The sequence below is a fragment of the Oryzias latipes genome, chromosome 1 (assembly GCF_002234675.1).
Source record: "Oryzias latipes chromosome 1, ASM223467v1".
NCBI lineage: Eukaryota > Metazoa > Chordata > Actinopteri > Beloniformes > Adrianichthyidae > Oryzias > Oryzias latipes.
In genome coordinates, this window is record NC_019859.2 from 13016646 (window position 1) to 13037901 (window position 21256).

The 21256-nt window shown below is 41.1% G+C and overlaps 3 protein-coding genes across 6 annotated transcripts; 1 reads left to right on the forward strand and 2 right to left on the reverse strand.

Moving 5' to 3' along the window:
* Positions 1 to 50: 50 nt before the first annotated feature.
* Positions 51 to 9850, reverse strand: rfc1 (replication factor C subunit 1). Of its 2 annotated transcripts, none has more exons than XM_011474945.3 (23): positions 9721 to 9850; positions 9247 to 9363; positions 9076 to 9151; positions 8200 to 8313; positions 7843 to 8117; positions 7670 to 7744; positions 6720 to 6797; positions 6287 to 6640; positions 6094 to 6207; positions 5718 to 5897; positions 5438 to 5542; positions 4334 to 4745; positions 4134 to 4243; positions 3947 to 4061; positions 3693 to 3781; positions 2687 to 2824; positions 2517 to 2612; positions 2179 to 2432; positions 1980 to 2097; positions 1650 to 1795; positions 1350 to 1563; positions 621 to 797; positions 51 to 539 (listed from the first exon to the last, which is right to left on the reverse strand). In XM_011474945.3, exons 1-23 carry the CDS (start codon positions 9721 to 9723, stop codon positions 444 to 446), a joined length of 3456 nt encoding a protein of 1151 aa, XP_011473247.1. In that variant the 5' UTR covers positions 9724 to 9850; the 3' UTR covers positions 51 to 443. The 2 variants fall into 2 exon arrangements, with proteins under 2 accessions (XP_011473247.1, XP_004065892.1); XM_004065844.4 differs by having other exon boundaries at positions 51 to 542.
* A 1186-nt stretch (positions 9851 to 11036) lies between these two features.
* Positions 11037 to 15530, reverse strand: rpl9 (ribosomal protein L9). Of its 3 annotated transcripts, none has more exons than XM_023956552.1 (8): positions 15442 to 15530; positions 14874 to 14920; positions 14672 to 14787; positions 14222 to 14317; positions 13976 to 14108; positions 12790 to 12870; positions 11452 to 11581; positions 11037 to 11194 (listed from the first exon to the last, which is right to left on the reverse strand). In XM_023956552.1, the coding sequence occupies exons 1-7, from the start codon at positions 15513 to 15515 to the stop codon at positions 11475 to 11477; spliced, it is 654 nt and encodes a 217-aa protein (XP_023812320.1). In that variant the 5' UTR covers positions 15516 to 15530; the 3' UTR covers positions 11037 to 11194; positions 11452 to 11474. The 3 variants fall into 3 exon arrangements, with proteins under 3 accessions (XP_023812320.1, XP_023812322.1, XP_023812321.1); XM_023956554.1 differs by having other exon boundaries at positions 15382 to 15465; XM_023956553.1 differs by lacking the exon at positions 11452 to 11581 and having other exon boundaries at positions 15382 to 15447.
* Positions 15531 to 15834: 304 nt separating this feature from the next.
* lias (lipoic acid synthetase) lies at positions 15835 to 20003 on the forward strand. Its single transcript, XM_004065738.4, has 11 exons — positions 15835 to 15989; positions 16188 to 16363; positions 16593 to 16686; positions 17187 to 17267; positions 17471 to 17627; positions 17847 to 17904; positions 17990 to 18118; positions 18280 to 18425; positions 18502 to 18572; positions 18653 to 18764; positions 19523 to 20003. Exons 1-11 carry the CDS (start codon positions 15903 to 15905, stop codon positions 19582 to 19584), a joined length of 1173 nt encoding a protein of 390 aa, XP_004065786.1. The 5' UTR covers positions 15835 to 15902; the 3' UTR covers positions 19585 to 20003.
* Positions 20004 to 21256: the final 1253 nt, after the last annotated feature.

The window sequence follows — 21256 nt, forward strand, 5'->3', positions numbered from 1 at the left end:
GTCCATTGTTCTGTAAAACTATTTTGAAGCAATAAAAACACAAACCATCATTAATGTGCAGAAAGTTATTCTTACAAAAAAATTTTAATTTACAGGTAACTGTTGCTTCTACAAAGGTCAGACATGTTTGGAGTGAAAGTGAACAGTCTTCATTATTTACATGCAGACAGCAGGAATGCAAACGGAACGACAGCAGAAAGGCTCCTGATAGGACAGATAACTGCAGCTGCGCAGACATGATGATGAGCGGATCGCCTACTTATTATAGAGACGTCTCAGGTTTAAAATTAAAAAAAAGAAATGGTGAAAAATGCTTCTGAAGTCATTGTTCTGAATAGCTGCTGAGTTTAGGGTCAGTTTTGTTCTTTGTGGTTTTTATTAAAGGTGCAGAGGAACAATTGTCCATGAAGGAGGATCAGAGGAGTTCACTCTCCTACAAAGGGTCATTTCTTAGCCTTTCCTTTTCCTTTGCCCTTGCCTTTGCCTTTTCCAGAATCTTCCTTCTGGGTTTTGGACTCTTTAGTGGTTTTGGTCTTCTTCTGCTGCATGACAGGACACACGGGTCACCCTGCAGCAATGAAGCCAATGTTTCTGCTCGATCTCAAGTCAGGGACACTTACTTTGATCATGGCATCGGTCTTGAGCCCTTCGTCTTCCGACTCTTGACCGTCTTGATCCATTTCTTCTCCCCCCAAATCCGTTTCCCCGCCGCCACGCCGACCCTTCTTCACAGTTTGCAGAGAGTACGGCGTCAGGTGAACCTCCTTGTTGTACGCCCGCGTGAAAGCTGCCTTCACCTGGAAGAGATGCACGCAAAGGATGCTAGATTGAACATCAGGAGGGGAAAAATGCAGGATGCAGAAACTAAACCACACAATTATCAGCTAAAAAACTCCACATCCATCCCAGAAGTGTCCAACTAGAGATGGGTCCTGTTTGGATTATTAAGTTTGCTTTGCCTTTGGCATTTTGACTGAAGCTCCACACATATGAGCCCGCCCACAATCACTGGAAAGCTCAAACGATTGGCTAGAATCGAGCAGCAAAACTGAATAGAATAGAAGTGATTGACACAGAAATCTGGGTCCTCACATGGTACTGGTCGTCCCGTATACTTGAGCCCCATCTCCGTTGGCAGTGGTAGTACCACTATGTTGGTATCAGTAGTCACATATATGTCAGTATCAATAGTGCCACATACGTTGGTACCAGTACTTTCATATTAGCCGGTACTGGTAATATCGTATACGTCTATACAGTTAGTTCAATATAGGACCGTACTGTTAGTATACTGAATGTCTGTACTGTTAGTACAGTATACGTCAGTACTGGTAGTACAGTATACTGACCTTTGAGTCCAGCTTGGAGAAGGGGTCAGGTCTTCCTCCCCAGACGCTGACCTCCATGATGCTGTCCACGTCGTCCTTCACCAGCTGGTAGTCATCCAGAAGCTTCACGGCTTGACCGGCTCCCTCGGCTCCGAGCCTCTGAAGTGGAGCCAACAGCGCCAGGCGCAGGAAGGGCAGATAGTCCAGGTTCAATGCCTGCCTGCTGCCCATCGTTCTGCAGGGGTGGTGAGTGCAGAGCAAAGTCAGGACCTCTGCTTTACACAATGAAAACAATACATTCACTAAAAAAAAAACACTCACTTTAAACTCATGTGAGAGCTGAGCTCCTGCATGATGCGAGAATGTTTGCTGGTGGAGGAGTTTTTGCCGAGCCAGCTAGGAAAGACCGGGAAGTGAGTCATGTAGCCCCTCATTAGCTCGCCTGGTAACACACTGGCGTAGATGGCCTACAGACACAAACACATATTCCAATGAGGTCATAACGTACTGGTAGGTTCTGTTTCAAGGTAAACTTTGTTGCTGCTGGGACAGCACTTTGAAATAATAAAAAAATGTGTTGTTGTTGTTGTTTTTTTAACTTTCACCACAGAACAAGAATAAAAAGTGAACCACTGTTTAAAGCCGTGTTACCTGTGTCGGCAGTAGTGACCAGTTTTGCCCCGAGCGGATCTTCCTGTCCACCAGATCCCCATCAGAGATGGAGTCTGCCGTCTTGCTGAGCAGCACCAGGTGAGACTTCATGTCGCCACTTGGAAAACACAACAGCTGATGTCAGCTTAACCAAAAGATGGGTCAACTCAACACGGTTTACCAGGTTAGCCGTATTCACCCAGCTGCAGCGGGACGGACGTTCACGTAGTTCTCCTGAACAAAAAGCGGCGCCAGCGAGTAGTCGTGGAAAAAGAGATCAGACTTGTCGATGAGGCTCATGTGATCCGTTTCTTCTCCACGGGTGAAAACCTTCCTGCAGACATCGAAGGGCCCCAGCTTCATGTCCTTGCGGGCCCTGGCTGCGTCGGACTTGCACTGGTCATATGTCATGACTTTGTCTTTGGCTGACCACATGCTCAGGTTATGAATCACCTAGAATGGAAGGATGGAAAGAGAAAAGCACAGTTGGGAAGTCATAAAAACACAAGAAAATGAACTATTATCTGACGTTCTTACCTGTCGGACATCCTGATTGGAGGCCAAAATGATTTCATTCAGAGCCGGGGGCGGGATCTTCACCCCCTCCTTGTAAGCGATCGACATCATGGCGCCCTGAAAAAGAGAAGAACCACAAATTAGTCGAATTGATCCTGGGTTTGTAGTCAGGTGAAAAAGGTGGCGCCTACCTTGATCTGCTCCACTCGCGGCCTCTGGAATCGCAGATCAAAGCAGTAGTTGGACAGTGACCTGATCTTAGGGTGATTCCGGTCGTTGCACATGCAGATGATGGGAATCTTTGAAGTCCTTATCAGGCCGATTAACTCCTATCAGAGGGAGGACAAAAGAAAAACCCTCAGTGGGGATGATGGAATATCATTACCATGGGAGGTTTGAAGGATAAAAGCTTTGTCTCCGTCAACAAACTACAACATTTCCAAAAATCCATCGTTCTGCTCCAGTTCAGGAACCCGCCATACGCACATCAAAGGCGTGTAGTTTCCATGTAAAGTCAACGTACAGACCCAATCAGAGGCCCTGCGCCGTGATTTGAGCGTGGTGTGGCGGTCTGGCAGCACCGTGTCTTCGCGTCTGCATTTTTCCAGAGTTTAAATATCAGAACTTTGGCAAAGAATTTATTTCGTGTCAACCAGGCGGGGACTCGGCTTTGGCCCATTACATATTGATGATGTAATGAGCGGGTGAAATCCAAAACCAACATGGAGGAGAATCTGACCGTTAATCAAAAGATCGCCTTATTTTTCCCCCTCTTTTGACTCATGCGGGACAGCCAGTCATCAAACTGCGTCACAGAGAGACAGAAGTAGCGCTGAAAGTGGCCGTCATTCAGACGCAGCTCCTACAGTAGACGGTGAACTTCACCATACTGGAAGAGTCTCTGAATTTACCAGAGACATGAGGGCGTGATTACCAACACTTTAGTAGAGCTTTTCAAAATAAATAACCCTGATTTCTAAATGTGTCTTCAGTTATACCGTCAATGCTTCCATGTAATGATGAGGCTAAAAGCTTTAGACAGTAGCTCCTCCCACATGCGTCAGGAGCGTCAAGTTTATCAACACATTTTTTGGATATGTGTCTAGCAGGGAATTTGACGTGCGTCAAAAGAGAGGTAGCAAATTTGATGCCCAAATAGCATTCGGTGTGAAGGCGGCATTGAAAAAGGGAGTTCACCTGCATTCCTCCGCGGTCTTCGTTACCGGCCATGCCGTCAACCTCATCCATGATGAGGACGTGTCTGCTGCTCACTGTCTGAGAGGTTCCTACAGCAGGCAGAAATCAAACGTTTGAACCGTAACTACAGTTTCAGGGTTTCAGGTTTCAAGTGGACGCTTTAAAGCCACCCGTAAACATCATTTTCTGTTTGTTTTTTGCTAAACTTGTCGTTTTTACTCTACATTTGTGGACAGATTGGTGGGAGAACCGACCCTTGTAGAAGTCCTCGATGCTGGTGTTGTTGAGTGACTCGGACACGACCTCCTTCAGGCTGTTTTTGCTGCGGGTGCAGCTGGCGTTCATCTCCACGTAGCTGAAGCCCAACTCCTGCGGGGAATCGTGTTCACAGGTGAGTGAGAGCTGCTGGCATGAAGTTCAGCTCTCCTTCTTCAGACTGACCTCGCAGACCAGGGCAGCTGTGGTGGTCTTGCCCACCCCCGGAGGACCAGAGAGCAGAGCAGCTTTGTATGTTGAGCCGTCATCTTTGCCAAATTTACTGAACTTTGCAGCTGCGCAGCAGAGAGCATCACACATACAACTTTACCTTGGAGAACAAACATTTAACGGTGGAGTGAAAGTAAAGTCCTCTGCTCCAGTACCTGCTGGTTTTCCAGCTCCACCGCTGTGGTTTTTGTACCAGTTCTGGAGCCAGCGGAGCAGCTTGTTGGCACAGCTCTGCTCCCCCTGCTGGCCAATCACAGCCTTCAAAGACTGTGGCCGGTACTTGTCCACCCACAGAAGGCTAGGCCCCTCCGCTGTCCCTGATGACGACGCCACTTTTGGAGCTGAAGAGGAGGTGGAGGGGGAGAGGCCGAGCTCCCTGCGGGCTGTGTGAGCGGCGCCTCTGCCTGGGGGGGTGCTGCCTTCACTGCTCCTCTGAGCCCGACCCGTCTTTGATGGGCTTGGGGTGTGAGGAGACCTGGAGTTACCTTTAGAGGGGGAGATCTTCTGAGTTTTGGGGGTGTTCTTTGAGGCCTGGCTAGGGGGGGTCTTGGTCTTTGTGGCTTTGCACTAAACAAAGCAGAAAGAGAAAACATTTCCTAAAATAAACATTTGTCAGATAGGATAAAGTTTATCTTCATCCTCTTTAAGCTGCTTTAAACTTTATTTGTACTCTAGATTTTGTGTAAGAACCATTAAACTGGGATTTTCCCTCAACTCAAAACTGTCAAAGTGAAGCTGAATAAATCAGACGCCAACTTCAGCCTCGTCTGAAATTTAGGGTGCGACGGATAAAAACAAAAAAAGGTCACTACAGGTCATATTTTCTAAATATAAAAAGTGGATCCACTGTTTAAGCAACTTTATTAGCAGCAACCTTGTAACATTAGACACCTGGTTGCTGAATATTCGGCCTTATTATTATGGTCTGTGGGAACAACTGTCGCAATAAATCCATATTTGGTGTTAAATGCAATTTTTTTTATTTTAAAGTCAAAGGCTCTTCTTCTGTTTTCTTGCTGACACTTTTCTGCAAAAGAAACTTTGCAAATATGCTTGTTTTAGTTAACTTTGTTGGCTTCAGTTTAGCATTTGGCATAGCTGCTTTCAGAAAGTATCGGATGGATTTTCAACACCCAACCGAGCGTCAAGAACAATCAAATACTGTGGAGAATCCAGTAGTTTTTCCAAAATAAAGCTTCCCTCCTTTTTTTTGGATTCTAGACACAAACCACAATTTTTAAAGGTACTTGGGTTCTGACCTCTGCTTCTGCTGCAATCTCGTACACAGACTTCTTTCCTGGTTTGGTTCTGATCAGCTCCAGCAGACCATCCTCATCCAGAATCTGGGTGCCTAAACTCTCCGCCTACAGACACCAAGAGAATTCTGGATCACTTCAACACAAAAAGGCACAAAACTGAGAAAGTGGACCAGTCAAAAAACACAAATCCTAAGCGAAACCCTCTCCATTTGATTCTGATCCATAAAGTCGTGTCAGTCTGCATCCCTGCTCTGCCTTCAAGAGGCTGACGGACATTTACCTTCTCCAGCTTGGACACTCCGCTGTCCCTGCCCTGCACCAGGTACGTGGTTTTCTTGCTGACGTTGCCCGTCACCTTGCCTCCATAGCGCTCAATAAGAGATTTGGCATCTTCTCTTTCCATGGACTCCAGGACTCCTGTCAGGACGAACATGCAGCCCTCCAGACAGTTTTCTGCCCCCTTAAAGGAGAGCGACGTGTAAGCAGATCGGGATTAGGGGCAGAAAACTCATGATATTTATTTAAATACAGTTTTTATACTTAACGGATTTATCTAAAAACCAACAACCAGTTTTCCTGATACCAGTGACGGCTGGGTTCCTCCCACATTAATGATTGGTTTATCAGAGCTGTGTTTTAGAGAAATTCCACATTACCTTTGGGATTTCCTTTGACCCCAGAGCGCGAGGTCCGTCTCTGTTGAGGAAATTCTTGAACGCCAAAGTGTGGGCTTTCTTCTTCTCGGAGTCATCAGGACTTGTACTGGTGCTCTGGATGGAGACATAAAATCGTTGAATGCTTATCCTCTAGCTTATGATCACGTCACACATCAGTTCCCCATCAGCTCACCTCTGGTTTCTTGGGAGACGTCTTAAGTGCTGTGGGCGTGGTTCCAGCTTTAGGTGTGAACTTCTCGCCTGTGCTTGAAGAGCCAAGCAGCTCCTTCTTAGGTGAGAATTTCATTTTAGAGGGGGAGTTGGCTGTTTTGCTCCTCGGTCCTGCACTCTTTTCCTCCTCCTTTCTCTTCATCGTGGATAGTTTAGAGCTGGTTTTGACTGGGGCTTGTACCTTCCTGGGCGATGGACTGATCACGTTTTCAGAGGTGCTGCGCCTGACCTTCGTCACGCTGCTCGCCTCTGCAGCAGCATCGCCAACACTCTTTTTGGGAGTTGTGCTTTGTTTTTCATCCGCGTTTTTACGAGCCTAAATGAAAAAAAGTTTTAAATGCTCATTAAAGGATTCCACTAAAGTGAAGATGTTCCTCTGGGATTGTTCTCAGTACCTTCTTGGCCTGCGGCTCCGAGTCCATCAAGGCGAGCGTCCTGGCAAACTCCTCATCCTCATGGACTTGTTTTTCCAGCTAAATGAAGAACAAGTGGAAAAAAAAAAATGAATAAGTTACGTCGAGAAGAAGTGTAGCGATCCAGTTCAGCATTTATACACCGAGAACAAATGACAATCTTAATAATAACATAAACATACGTATAGCTAAAATTTTTAATTTTTTTTTATTTTTTTACTTCTATTATTTTAAATTACATTTTTTTCAATTCAAATTTGACAATTTTTGTGCAATTTTTAAAATTCTATCCCTATATTCTACCAAAGTTGATGTTCTACTATCAGACACGGTTGTATTTTTTCACATAACTTACATGTTTCGACAGATGTCTTCTGTCTTTGTCAGAGTCGCTATTTATGTTTTCTATTCATTTTTCTGTTCCATTTGTTCTGTTTTCTTACACTTTTTTTTATTCCAGTCCTTTTCCTCATTGGGATCTTCTACACCTGAGGTGTTGGACTCGAGCCCTCGAGGGCCGGCAACCTGTTGTTCAGAAACCCTGAAATGCCTGTTGCCATGGTTACCTGAATCAGGTTTGTTTTGCCAATTAAAAGCTACAACGGCAGCTTGGATGAAAAAACAAGTAGGACACTGGTTAATGAGGCCTGGAGTCTATACCCGTGGTATCATTTGGAGTGAAGCTCTATGACGTTTCACATTTGATGTTTGGAGCCTTTTCAGCTGCTTTTGTATGAAAAGGATTTTATAAATAAAGCTTGATTGGAAGTGTTGGAAATCGAAAAGATAGAGTTTCAAACCTAGAGGAAGTCTGTGTTTTGATCCGAGCACTTTCTTTAGAGTGAACTCTAGGAGTAAACTTAGTGTACAGATTCCTGAATCACTAACTTCTGCTTCTGTTTTTACGCCGGAGTGTTTGATGATCTGCTCACCTCCATCTCTTCTTCCACCTGCAACTGTCGGGCGATTTCCTCATCACTTATCAGATCCTCAAAGTCTTGTGTTGGCTGGAAGACAGGAGTTATAGTGAAGCTGGATTGTTGTAAAACAAATGAGAGTCCTGAAAGCTGGAGGAGAAGAATGAGGAGGATTCATCAGCACTCACAGCTTTTCTCTTGGCGCTGGCTACCAGCTTCTTTTCTGAGCGATGAATAGCAGCACCGCCGAAATAATCCGCCACTGAGGTAGGAGTTAGTTTGGGTGGAGGTGGTGCAACAGACTTGGGGGTTGTGGGACTCTTTAGCCCAGATTTTCCTGTGACAGGAGAGGCTTTGGATCCTGAGCGAGAACGTTCTGCGTCCGCCTTATTGCTTTTAGGAGAACCGTTCTGTTTGGGTTTGGCTCCTTTCTTCAGCGACTGAAAGTTGTCGCTGTCCGAGTCTAAAAGCACAAAAACAGACGTCAGAAAATCGGCTTTTTAGCTTATTGAATCTGGAGGACGTTGGATGAAGAAAGGCCTCACCTGTTTCAGAGACGTACTGCACTGGGTCTTTTTTAGGAAGAGGCTCTGCTTTGCTGCTCGTCGATTTAGAAGATTTCTTAGACTTTGTTGCAGGTTTCTCCTCTTCTTCTGAATCTGAACAAAACAACAAGAATTTATCCTTCAAGCTTTTTAAAAATAGGATCTGAAATAATATTTACCTTTTAGCTGTTTTAAGTCAAGGATTCACAATTTCCTTTGACACTAAAATAAAATGTTGATTTTATGAAGGAACTTCATACCTTCTTTAAAGGTAAGTAAATCATAATAGGGCTGTGATTGTATAAATTCTGCCTTTAAAGCTATTTTAAACTATTATTTAATAATCCTATTTAATGTGTCATGTGTGTCATACTGTATGCATACGTGCAACTATGTTTATTTATGATTAGGAGTAATTATAATGTCAAGACAATAGCATAATCTTCTTTTATTTTCTAATGAACTTGTGGTTTGGTAGGTAGGTTTGGTATAACTATGTATGTTTATTTCTGCTTGATGCTTCCTGCATCACATATGAACCTCTCAGCCAGCCTCTCACTTTTTCTTTGACATTATTATATAGTGATGCTGAGAGACACTGCACCACTCAAAGACATATTACACTCGTTGTTCACCTTTTGACACATCCTGTCAGAGGTCGCTGCTGCGAATCAGCTTTCACTGAGTCACACATTTGGTTTGGCAGAGACTTTTTTTTAGGCCGGATGCCCTTCCTGACACAACCCTGTATTTTATCCGGGCTGGGGACCAGCACAGGGAGACCTGGAGTTGGCCCCCCATCCAGTGCTGTTAAATCACAGAGGTCATCTCGTGACTTTAAGCCACGCCCATTAGGTCATCCAGAGTCTTTCCTACCTGATGCTATGACAGAATACTTCTTGCGCTTTTTCTCACTGTCTTTGCGTCGCTCCTCTGTTTTGGAGCTTTTGACCTACATGAGATAACACAAGAGAAGCTCAAAATCCCAAACATGTGCAGGAACAGCACTTAGTGTAGAAGTAAAAATGAAAACACAAGAGTATCAACCTTGGTTCTTTTCACATCAGAGGAGTTGAGGTTCTTCTTCTCCTCTGCTTTGGTGTTTGGCGCTGGTTTCTGCACCGCAGGTTTCCCTGATGTCGGTCCAAAGAACCGCCTTATATCCTGAATGCAGAAGCAAAGGAACTTTGAGGCTATTTTAACAAATCAATAATCTGTACTTCAGTGTGCAAAAAAAAAATCCCTGCATCTCTTCAAGGATTAATTAAATTTAAACTACAAATGTGCGGATTTAATTATTAAAACATCCGGTAAATTATAGCTGCTGTGCAATAACCTGTTCCTATATTAAAATAAAAAATGTAGGTCAACAAGTCAATTGTCTTAAAACTGTTTTAGCTAACCCACAGCAGAAGCGCGCGACAACATCTGCTTAGCATCCAGTTTCTCCTCAATGTCAGACTTTGCTCACATGCGTTCGCTTTCTGTGTGAGGTGGAAACCATAACGGTGTGTAACATACCATGTTGGAGATAATTCCACAAGGAAACCTCACAGTTTGTTATCAGCAAAATAATAAAAACTCCCAACTACTTGGCGCCAAGTCTGCAGTCGCTAGGAGATGACGCACCGGATGCTGGCTGCGTCACTGCGTCATCCAACCAGCGTCTTGAGAAATTCATCACACATACATTTAAAATCATTTTAGACAAAACTTCTCATTTGAATATAAACGTCTTTCTGCCGCTAAAAAGATAATTTAAGTGGTTTTCTAGCTACATCTTAGTTGATAAATGATCTGCACCAAGTTAACTTTAAAGATTTATTTAAAAAAAGTAAAAATGCTTTTGACATTTTCATGTGTAGTAAAGCTTGTTTTCCCTTTCTTTTAAAGTGCCTCATAAACAGTTTCTCACTTTTATTTTCAGTCCAGTCAATACAAATCTCTCCTCACAAATAAGCCTGCGTATACTTTCTATTGTGTATTTATAATTCAGCTTTACACTAGAATAAATATAAAGTTTGAAAACGGTACAATAGAAAAATTATGTCCAGAATATTAGGAGGCAAGATAAACAATTCATTGACATGGCTGGCCTCTAAATTGAAGACATTTTTAGCTGTTTACAGAGGATTGTCAGATAATTTTTTTTTTTTGAAAGATAAAGGCCAATTTGAACACTTTTACAAAAAACATTCAACAATTCCTTCAGTATGTGTGACTAATTTTATACCTCTGACCAAACTTTACCACATTTTAGTTCAGATCACAACTGTTGTCTTTAATAAAGCTTTCATTAGATGTCGGCAACAAACGGAGCTCAGCTACTTTCAGATAAACAGCCTTAAATTAGGACTAAAATGGGCAGATGATGGAACTGCTCCACTTTGCTTCAGTGGATGACAGTCGAGATCACAAAACAGAAAGCTGGACAATTTATTTTAACCATAAAATGTATTTGTCACATTTCCGTCTGTCCAACATTTACAAAGACAACTCCATCTTATAACCAAAGGTTAATGTAAAATAAGACAGAAAATGTTTAAAATGACTTGATCCATGTAAATGATGCATGACGGAAACCAGTTTTCCCCCAAAGTTTTTGTGAAAATCATTCAATTTAAAGCTGTCCTTATATTTTGATAAATAATCCCTCACCTGCTTCTTTTATACTGTCACACTGATGAGTTTCTCAATACTCTCATTTTATGTCTTTAGGAACTTTGGATCAAAGCCGAGTCCAGTTTTCTGCTAAAACCTTCTTGATGACTTAAACCTTAAATGCACAGCTTTCTCTAATCAAGCAAAGAACAATTACACAGACAACAAGAGATCAATCGAGCTGGAAAAAGGTTATTTTATTGGTCATAGCAGAATCTGAACATTTATTCACTGGCTGACTCCACCACAGTGGTCCTTTCGCTCACATAGATGCCGTCCAAGAACTTCCTGATGTCCTTCTTCCTCACTGTGGTGGCCTGCTGGATCAAAGCCGCTGCAAAGAGAGAAACAACAAGCGGAGAGCAGAGCGTGAGAACGGGAGCTGTGAGCGGCATGCAGGCCGTGTCTGTGTGGGAGTAACTTCCAGTACCCTGGTGTGTTAGACAATTATCAGTAAAGTGGTTGGTTAGTCACAGGGAAAAAAAAGACAGAAATAAAAGTAAAAAGCAAGAATAATTAAAGAAATAAATAAAAAAGCAGGAATAGTATCCAGAGAAGTAATAAGCATGCAGTCAGACGGCGATGTCTAACCTCTACAAGTGCAGATGTAACTTTTACTGTTCTGGTTCCACTACTGTTCCTTTCTCGGAAACGTAAATGCCGTCCAAGAACTTTCTGATATCCTTATTTTTGACTGTGGTAGCCTGTTGGATCAGGGCAGCTGGAACACAAAGGTTATGACGAGGATGAGCAACAGGTACTTAAAACAGAGACGGACGGTAAGATTTCACAGGCGGTTTTGGGCCACAGGTTCACCACTCTGACAGGAAAGTGAACAAATGAGGTGAAAATACGATTTTACGCTCAGTGAAAAATAGATCAAATAAAATAAACCACTGATCCAATAAACCAGTGAGGCATCTTGATTGTAGTAAAAACGGATGAACATGACATCTGTGAAAAGGTCATCATCATTTTTCTTTAATTTGTCAAAACATTAATTCTTCCTCTTGGCATAAACCCATGAACAGTTTCACACAGGAAAAAGTCAACTCCCCTGCAAATTCACAGTATCAGCTTTGATAGAAGGATTCAAACATCAGACCAGCCTAAAGCTACTTTTGTATTTGCACAGCTTTTTCATAACTTTTGCTAAAACACTGCTTATTCTAGAGGAAACAGTTCAACGGTGTGATGTCTCCATACGATCCTCCCTCCATGAAACAAAATAGTACAAATGTATAAAAGGAAAATATTTAGTTTGAGCCTGAGCTGTTATTAAAAAACTGTCTTGCCTTGGCAGTTTGTAAATGCTTAGGCTTGATTTATTTTATTTATGCACATATAAAACATAACAAATGTATGTACTGTCGATAGGGTGGGTCATATTCCAAAAATCACAGGGAAGTTATTAGATTTCCAGCACTAGAAAATATTTTTGGGGCATGTGAGTTTTGCTGCAGGCAATCACTAGAATCAAGCATTAATAACCACTGACAACGACAAAAGGATTTCCTTGGAGTTCCATCTTTAATTTATTTTAGATACTCCAAAGTCATTCTTGCTTAAAAGCACCTGACTCAACATCCAAACCTAACTGTCAAAAAAGAAAAAACTGAGTTTACCCTAAAATGAGGAACATTCAATTTTATCCATAAAACTTTATTGATACTAAACTCTCATGTTATACTAGTTATATTAGTACAATTTAGATCTGAAAAAATGCCATTTCTTTTAAAATGATAAAATAGAACAAGGTCTAGTTTCTATCACTGCCATCCTTCTCTTACCCTAACCTTAAATTCCTTGCAGGTCTAAATGTTTTCAGTTGAGTCAACAATTCTTCTCCGATTGAAATGAAGACAAGATAGAACCAAGCCATATGATAAACTGCTAAAGAAAGAGTTTAAAAAACCAAAAGAAACGTACCAGAGTTTGAAACCAACTCAATGTCATTACCCTCCAGGACGAGTTCATCCTTCTGGGCAGCAGACACTGCACACATCACACCTGGAAGAAGAACATAGTAGTTTGAAGACACCGTGACACACTGATATGAAAAACCAAGAAATCTCAACGCGTCACCGTAACCTCAGAGAAATCTACTTCTGCAGGTAAAAGTGACATAAGTCAATGAAAAACGGGATTCCAGCAACAGCTTTGCTCTGAACAACCTTTGTGTGACTTTATAGTGATTCACAGATGAAGCACAAAGCAAAACCTCCACGAGTAGTTTACCTTTGTAAAGCTTACGAGCCAATAGGTCAATTTATGATTTATTCATTATAATTGAATTATTTGCATATGGATGTATGCATATGTATATACATCTTCTAATCATTTTATAACTAATTATCCCAAGTTTCATATCTTTCTCTCTCTCTCTATATATATAATTGGTCTTCACAGTAAATCGCAAATTTATCTTTATCACAATATCAAGCTGCAGCGAAAATTGCAATAAATGGCTACCTTGAATGTGCTAAAACACTCCTATGGCAGCTTGAAGTATTTAACGTATCAAATAAATCAATTTCTGCATTTGACCAATCAGATGGACGGCTTCACGTTGTTGACCAATCAGATGGAGCTCTTCTGTTAGATGCTCACTTCCTATGTAGACGAGGGTCATTTGGAGGGTGATTTAAGTAATGTTGACTCTTATTGAAATGAAATTGTTGTAGTAAAGAGGAAATTATGTTTTCGGTTGTTTTGCTATTTGTTCATGTATCTTAAGTTTGAATTTGTTTTGATTACTTGAAATAAACGATATCCAACTCCAGCTCAAGACTGAAAAGGATGTCCTAAAGCAAGTTTCATGACTAAAGAGGGCAGCATAAAGGCAACATTTTAATGTTCCCCTAAAATATACCAAATAATGATCCATCTCACACAGATATAAAAGGTAAAAGTAAATAAATAAAAATTATTAATAAAAAACGAAAAACTGAAAATAAGTCTACCAAATGTGCTTTGAGTTATGGCAGTTATTTCCCAATCATAACATACAAACTTACATTCAAGACAGAAGAAAGTAAACATAACAAGGTTAAGGAAATACTAATGCATGCGTCTTTTTATGCTCTTTGCCAACTGAACAATATTCCAGACTCACCAGCCCTCATTCTGACCCGGCGGATGTACTTCTCTCCCAGGAAGTTCCTGATCTCCACCAGCTGTCCATTTTCCTGAATGACCACGTTGATGGGGAAATGGGCGTACACAGAACGCATTTTATACCGGAAACCCTGCATTCAAACAAAATAAAACTGTTTTAGACGAAAGCAGGGTAACCACCAAACAAAAGTCAATCAGGTCTTTCCCAAAGACCAGGCTGTGCTCTGCTGGAAAGACGCCTCACCAAAGTGACGCCTTTGATCATGTTCTGAACATGGCTGCAGATAGTACGGACTGTGGCCAGCTCCTTCCTGTTTCCCCACCATTTATCCACACGAAGCTGAGGATGAAAACAAGCTTTGTTTGTTTGAAATCACTTCCAGATTACATCCAAGACTTTATCTTGAAAGAAAAGATCGACTATCGACAACTGAGATCATGTAAAATATTTCACTTTAAAAGAGAAAAAACAGCGCACAATTAAACAATTCTACCATATTTCATGTAAGCAACACATGGTGGAATTTACCTTAAAACAATGATTAATCAATTGCCCAATTTTCTTGTATTTGTTGTAATTTGATCAGGTTTATTAATGTTTCAAATGTACACATTTTGTCGTTTTTGTTTCCAGGCCTGATGTAAACAACAGCGGTTTCCATTTCTACTCGGTGAGTTCTAACCCATTTCTTACCTTCTTCTGTTTTTTGCCGAGTAGGCTGAGATCCAGATTGATGTGGTTGAACTCCCTGGTGAGCTTGCCACGGGGCCCCTTCACAATCACAGTGCGCCCCTTTAGCCTCACCTCGACTGCAAAACGCAGAAAGGAACAGTCAACAACCAGACTCCCCCGCCCGGATGATGATCACAAACTCCAGGTGGGTCAAGTTTCTCACCATTGTCAGGGAGGTCCACAGTCTGGCTGCTGAGAATGGTCTTCATTCTGACGAAAACCAAAAATAGTTTCAATGATTAGCTTTAAAGTAAAGGCTGGTGGTTTCTATTCAAATGTTTGTCTGAACTAGTGTGTACTGTTGGTACAGTACAACTCAGCTGTGCTTAGGTCAATCAATGTAGCCGCACTACGTTGACATATGCTAGCTATAATAAAGCTAACGGGCTACAGTACAGGGACATAAACGACTTTTAAATGGAAACTCCGGTGTAAGTATTTTCTCATGCCCAGAAACTTGGTGACCCGCATGCGCTAAATAGTCAAACACTACTGTGTCCACCGTTGTTTAGCCGTTAGTACCAATTCGGGGCTAGGCCTTAGAGTCAGTCTGCTAAAAAAAAGATGTGTGCATATCTTTCTTTACGCTTGCAATGGAGTGAAAATTCCTGTGATATTATGAAAATCAGTATTTTAAGCGACTTTATACTTAAAAAATTTTCGAAACCAACTTTTAATCAACGAAGATGAAGTTAGATTACACTCTGGCGACAAATTCTAGACATCCTCACCTCGCCGGTAGCAGAGGAAAGGAAGCCGGATGGACGTCACGACGTAATTGTAGCGCACGCACGTCCCCAGACATTACGTATCGATCAACAGATTGATCAAAATAGAATTTTACATCCATATGAAGGCCAAACGAAAACAACGTGGTTTAGATTGTAAAATATGGTTACATTTGACGTTTGTATTAAGTCATCGCTTTATATTATTTTATTTAGATACGCTCAGACAATCTAAAATTATAGAACGCAATCTCATATTTACATTTTGATATAAAAAATAACCACTAGCAAAAGCTAAAATTTCATTTAATAAAAATAATTGAACTTGAAGTCAATATTCTCAATGTGTGCCGGAAAAACTTAGTTTTCCGAGTGAAACCAATCACGCGAATGCAGCACCAGACATGGTAGTCGATTACCGATCTGTGTTGCTTACGACAGTTGTATGCTAGCTAAACAAAGTCATGGCGTTACTTAAACAAAGTTGCTGTATTGCAGGCCGCTTCTCCACAAATCACATATGGTTGAGTCCTAGTAGATCCATTCCACATGTGAGTATTTCTCATGACTGTTCGCATCCCTATCACGTTTTTAATCACAAATCTTTGTGGTTTTGAAACTTACTAGTTTGTTGTATGTTAACTCTCAAGGGCAATAACGTGTTTGTAAAAAAAAAAAAAAAAAAAAAAAAAAAAAAAAAAAAACACAGCGAAACAATGTGTGCTTTTTGTTTCTTTTTTTTCCTGCAGATTTCTACAAACAGTCTGGCAACCACAGCCAGATCCCCCTTAGAGCCGGTTGACCGGAAGAAGGCGCTTCAGAGCGACGATGGTCCTGATCTCCAGGACTTCATTTCAGGAGATCTGGCGGAGAAATCCAAGTGGGCAGATTATAAAGGACATCTGAAGAGGCAGAAGGGAGAGAGGTAACATAACTCTTAGACAAAACAGGGCTTTCAAATTTGACTGCAGATAGTGTGTTGAAATTTTCTTAATGTGGAGTTTTATAAATAAATGAGCCTAGTTTTTAGTCATCTAAAGTGAAGACATACATTCTTTGTTTGCATACTCTTATCTTTTCTACATAGCCTGTTATTTCACAACTTGTTGCTGTTTCTGTATTTAAAAAAACAAACTTTCTCTGATTCCTTTCAGGCTGAGGCTTCCCCCGTGGCTGAAGACGGAGATCCCCATTGGAAAAAACTACAACCAGCTGAAGAACACCCTGAGAGATCTCAACCTGCACACAGTATGTGTTATGGTTATAGATTGTTCATATGCTGGAAGTGTCTAAAACCTCTGTTTACCAGATCTCAACATGAAATTTGACCATCAAATACGGATGATAATTGAGTTTTTCTTTGAGAATTTTAGGCTTTTAGTTGATCATCATTTGTAGTTTTTTTAGTTGATCTTCTTTTGGGGGGGCGACATGAGGGATGCAACGATTCCCTTCCCCACAATTCAGTTCAAACCTTGAAGTTTGTGGAATTTAAATTTTGGAGGGAAAAAAACAACAATATTCAACGTGTAAAATTAAGTGATAAATGTGTGTTTGACACTGTCAATGCAAACGTATGCAGATGAGATGCAACGTTTCCTTTTCCCATGGTTCGGTTCAATGATGTGACAAGCGGTTCAGTTTTTAAACTGGGAATGGATGCATCCCTTAGCGCGTATGCCAGAAGAAGAGTTTCTCCTGCGGCACAGAAAGGCCCATGGAGGATTGTCGCACGTCTTTCTGTTCAGGTGTGCGAGGAGGCCAGGTGCCCTAACATCGGGGAGTGTTGGGGAGGAGGAGAGTATGCCACGGCTACAGCCACCATCATGGTGAGTCGCTGAAAGAAAACGGGATTTCTAATCTACAAACATATTTTCTCACTGTTCTAAACGGCTTTCCAAACTCACTGTCCATCCGCTAGTGAAACTACATCTGTTTATGCATTTATTTATTTATTTTTTTTAACCAAGGAAAGAGAGGACATTCTGTCTGTTGAAATAGTTATGGTCAACTTATTTTTCTCCACGTTTAGCTGATGGGAGACACGTGCACTCGCGGCTGCAGGTTCTGCTCAGTAAAAACCGCCCGTCAGCCCCCTCCTCTGGATCCAGACGAGCCATACAACACCGCCAAAGCCATTGCTGCCTGGGGACTGGACTATGTGGTTCTGACCTCTGTTGACAGAGATGGTGAAGATGATGCATAACCAAACTCTCAAATGCCTCTTTAATATTTGCAAGGTTTCCTTTTTTGTTTAAATCAATTCTTAGATGAAAATGCTTGTTTCAGCTCGGTGTCAGGCTTATTCAGGGTTTTTAAAAAATAGGAGTCAATAAAATAAAATGAAAAAGTATGTTAAATTGTGTAAACGGTTGCAAAAAAAGAAAATGTTGACTTTGGATTTCCAGATATTCCTGATGGTGGAGCAGCTCACTTTAGCAAGACAGTCTCTAACCTGAAGGAAAGGTACGACTCCTCCACTGACTCTACTGCTTGCTTCTGCCTTAACATGTAGAGTAATTAGTGGCTTTATTTTTAATCTTTTATTCAGAAACCCTCAGATCTTGGTTGAGTGTTTGACACCGGATTTCCGTGGTGACCTGGCGGCGGTAGAGACGATAGCGCTGTCAGGCTTGGATGTGTACGCCCACAATGTGGAGACTGTGCGTGAACTGCAAAGGTAAAGATCTGCCCCAAATAAAAAAAATTAAAAATCAGATGGGAAATGCCTTTAAATTTAGAGTTTCTGTTTTAAGAAAAGAACTGAAGGCACTTGTCTTAAATACTGCAAAAACTGGAATGAACTGACTAGTTTCCTTTTCTTCTTTTTTTTATTTCCAGATACGTTCGTGACCCCAGAGCAAACATTGACCAATCCCTGAGTGTTTTGAAGCACGCTAAAAAGGTCAGGCCCAGTTTGCTCACCAAGACGTCCATCATGCTGGGGCTCGGGGAGACGGACGAGCAGATCCTCAACACTCTGACAGGTGTGTACTCGCTGCACTGAAACGGAGCCTCTCACCTCAGACGTGTTATGACGGAACGCTTGTGTCGATGCCGCAGAGCTGCGAGAGGCGGGAGTGGACTGTCTCACACTCGGTCAGTACATGCAGCCCACAAAACGACACCTGAAGGTGAGTCGGGTTTCTTGATGCGCTGCGTTCACAACCGCTGGCAGAGCTTGGAAATAACCATGACGGGTGGTTGTGTTTAGGTGGAGGAATATATTCCCCCTGAAAAGTTTGCACATTGGGAAGAAGTTGGGAATCAAATGGGATTTGTGTACACAGCCAGCGGGCCTCTGGTTCGGTCCTCCTACAAAGCAGGTATACCGTCATAATCGTGTACTTTTAATGTACTGTCTAGTATTTTCTCATTGTAATAACAATTTAATGGAAGTATTCCTGTTCTGCATGAAAATAATTTATAAAATTCTACACAAATAACATTTTTAGATCCATCTCTCCAAAGGGATAATTTAGAAAACATCAAATATGAGAGTGAAGTCCAAAAAATCTGATCCTTCATGAGAATATATATAATATATATGAGAATAGACTTTTTTATGCAGAGATAAGTGGGAAAAACTCACAACTTGACAAATTGTTTTGTTGTTTTATGTAGAAATGAATTTCTTTTTATTTAAAAAATTGAAAGCGTAGTAATTTAGTTTTAAATTTGAGTTTTAGGGCCAGTTTATTAATATTTTTTTTATTATGATTTTAAACTCGTACATTTATGAGAAAAGTCATAACTGTTCAATTACAAGAGTAAAGTCGTAAATTTACAACTTCTTGAAGTTTTTTTTTTTTTTTAATATTTAGAAAAATCCAGCCAAATTTGACTTTATAATGGATTGAAGCCGTCAAACTCAGTGATTTTTCTTTTTCTGTGAGCTTTTATCATTTTTATAACATCTCAGTCTGCAGCAGGTATTTCACACGTGAGCTAAAATGACAAATGCTGCTTATTAAAATAAAAGAACAGAATTCTTCTTCTCTCGGATTCACTTGGATTGACCATTTATCTTAAGAACATTTGTGGTCGTGTGTTTCTTTTAACCCCCGTTTACTTCCATTCACAGGAGAATACTTCTTGAAGAATTTACTGAAGAGCAGAAAAGCTGAAGCTCCTCCAGAAGAATGAGGAGAAGCGGCGCTGGAATCTCACCGTTTGAAGAACAAAAGCTTCTTCCATCTCAGATTCCCCTGAGTGTCACAGAAAAACTGGTTTTTATCCGGTCAGAAAATAAAAGCTTGTGAATCAGTTTGAACATCAAGACAGAATCCAGTTCTTCAGAGAGACACAATGGCTGCAGTTTTCTCCTCACTTTATTCTGTTGACACTAAGCTGTCATGTTTTCCAAAGGAAACATCTGCTTCATAGTCTTTTCATAATTTAATTAAATCTATTGGTTAAAGATGGGCAATACAATTGACTTTCTCACATAAACACACTTGGAAATAGTAGTTAAGTCTGTATTATGCTGGTATTTATTCTAGATGTGATGTTTGTTTTGGCTTTATTAAAAACAAAGTGTAAAATCATTAAATCGTATGAGCAAACCTTTGTGCTGTGATCAATTTCTAAAAAAAACAAAAACGCCCAGAAAAGTAGTATATATTGGTGCAGAAAATAATTAACCCTTGTGCTTTCCTAGGCACTTTAACCCTTGTGCTATCTTAGGTGACCCCACCCTTACTTGGACGTGTTATTCCTACCACGATAAAGGTGGAAAGATTTCATGTAATCCATGGACACCAGTGAAGATCACAAATCATTGAAGAAAAAAGGTTCAGCGCACTGTCTAGTGGGTCTAGATGACCCCACTCCCAATGGTAAAGTGCCTAGGATAGACAAATTAACATTGGGAATGGGTCATCTAGACCCACTAGACAGTGCTCTGAACCTTTTTTCTTCAATGATTTGTGATCTTCACTGGTGTCCATGGATTACATGAAATCTTTCCACCTTTATCCACCTTTGTCATGGTAGGGAGAACACGTCAATGTAAGGGCGGGGTCATCTAAAATAGCACAAGGGTTAACAGAAGTAATCTCTGTAATAACTACAAACAGCAGCTGGGATTTTGTCCTGTTCCCCAGTGCAGACTGACCTTTGGAGATCTGCAGGATTTAAATCCAGTGTGTTCTTATAGAAATCTTTCCTATGGTGGTTCCAGCTCTCTCCAGGATTGCTTTCTCACGGTTCTAAAGATAATTTGTACTCCAGCAGGTGAGATCTTACATGGAACCCGAGGTGAAGGGAGATAGTCAGTGATCTCATTGTTCATTTTTCTAATAGTTGCTCCAACGGTTGATCTCTTCTCATCCCTTGGTTTATGCCAATCTTGCTCAGGTGAATGAGCTTGTCCTTGGTGTCCTTCGACAGCTCATTGGTGTTTGCCATGATAAAGAGTTTGCAGACAGACTGTTCAAGGGTGTGGACAGGTGTCTTTTAGACTGATAACCTGTTCAAACAGGTGCCATTATTACAGGTAACAAGTGGAGGATGGAAGAGCTTCTGCGGAACAGAAATCTTGCTTTTTTTGTAGGTCATTAAATGTGTAAAAAAAATACAATGTGACGTCCTGTATTTTTTTTTAACATCCTGTCTCTCACACTTTAAGTTTTTTCTATGATGAGCATTACATACCTCTTGTCTTTTTAAACAGCTCAACTTCCAGAATCAGTCTTTTTTTTTACCTCTAAACTGTCTGAAGTGCTGCTGTTCCTTTTAGGATCAGAGAAACCTCACAGCAATAAAGCTCCTGGATAAACATGACCTCTGTGCGATTGTGGGTCATGACGTAGTTCCT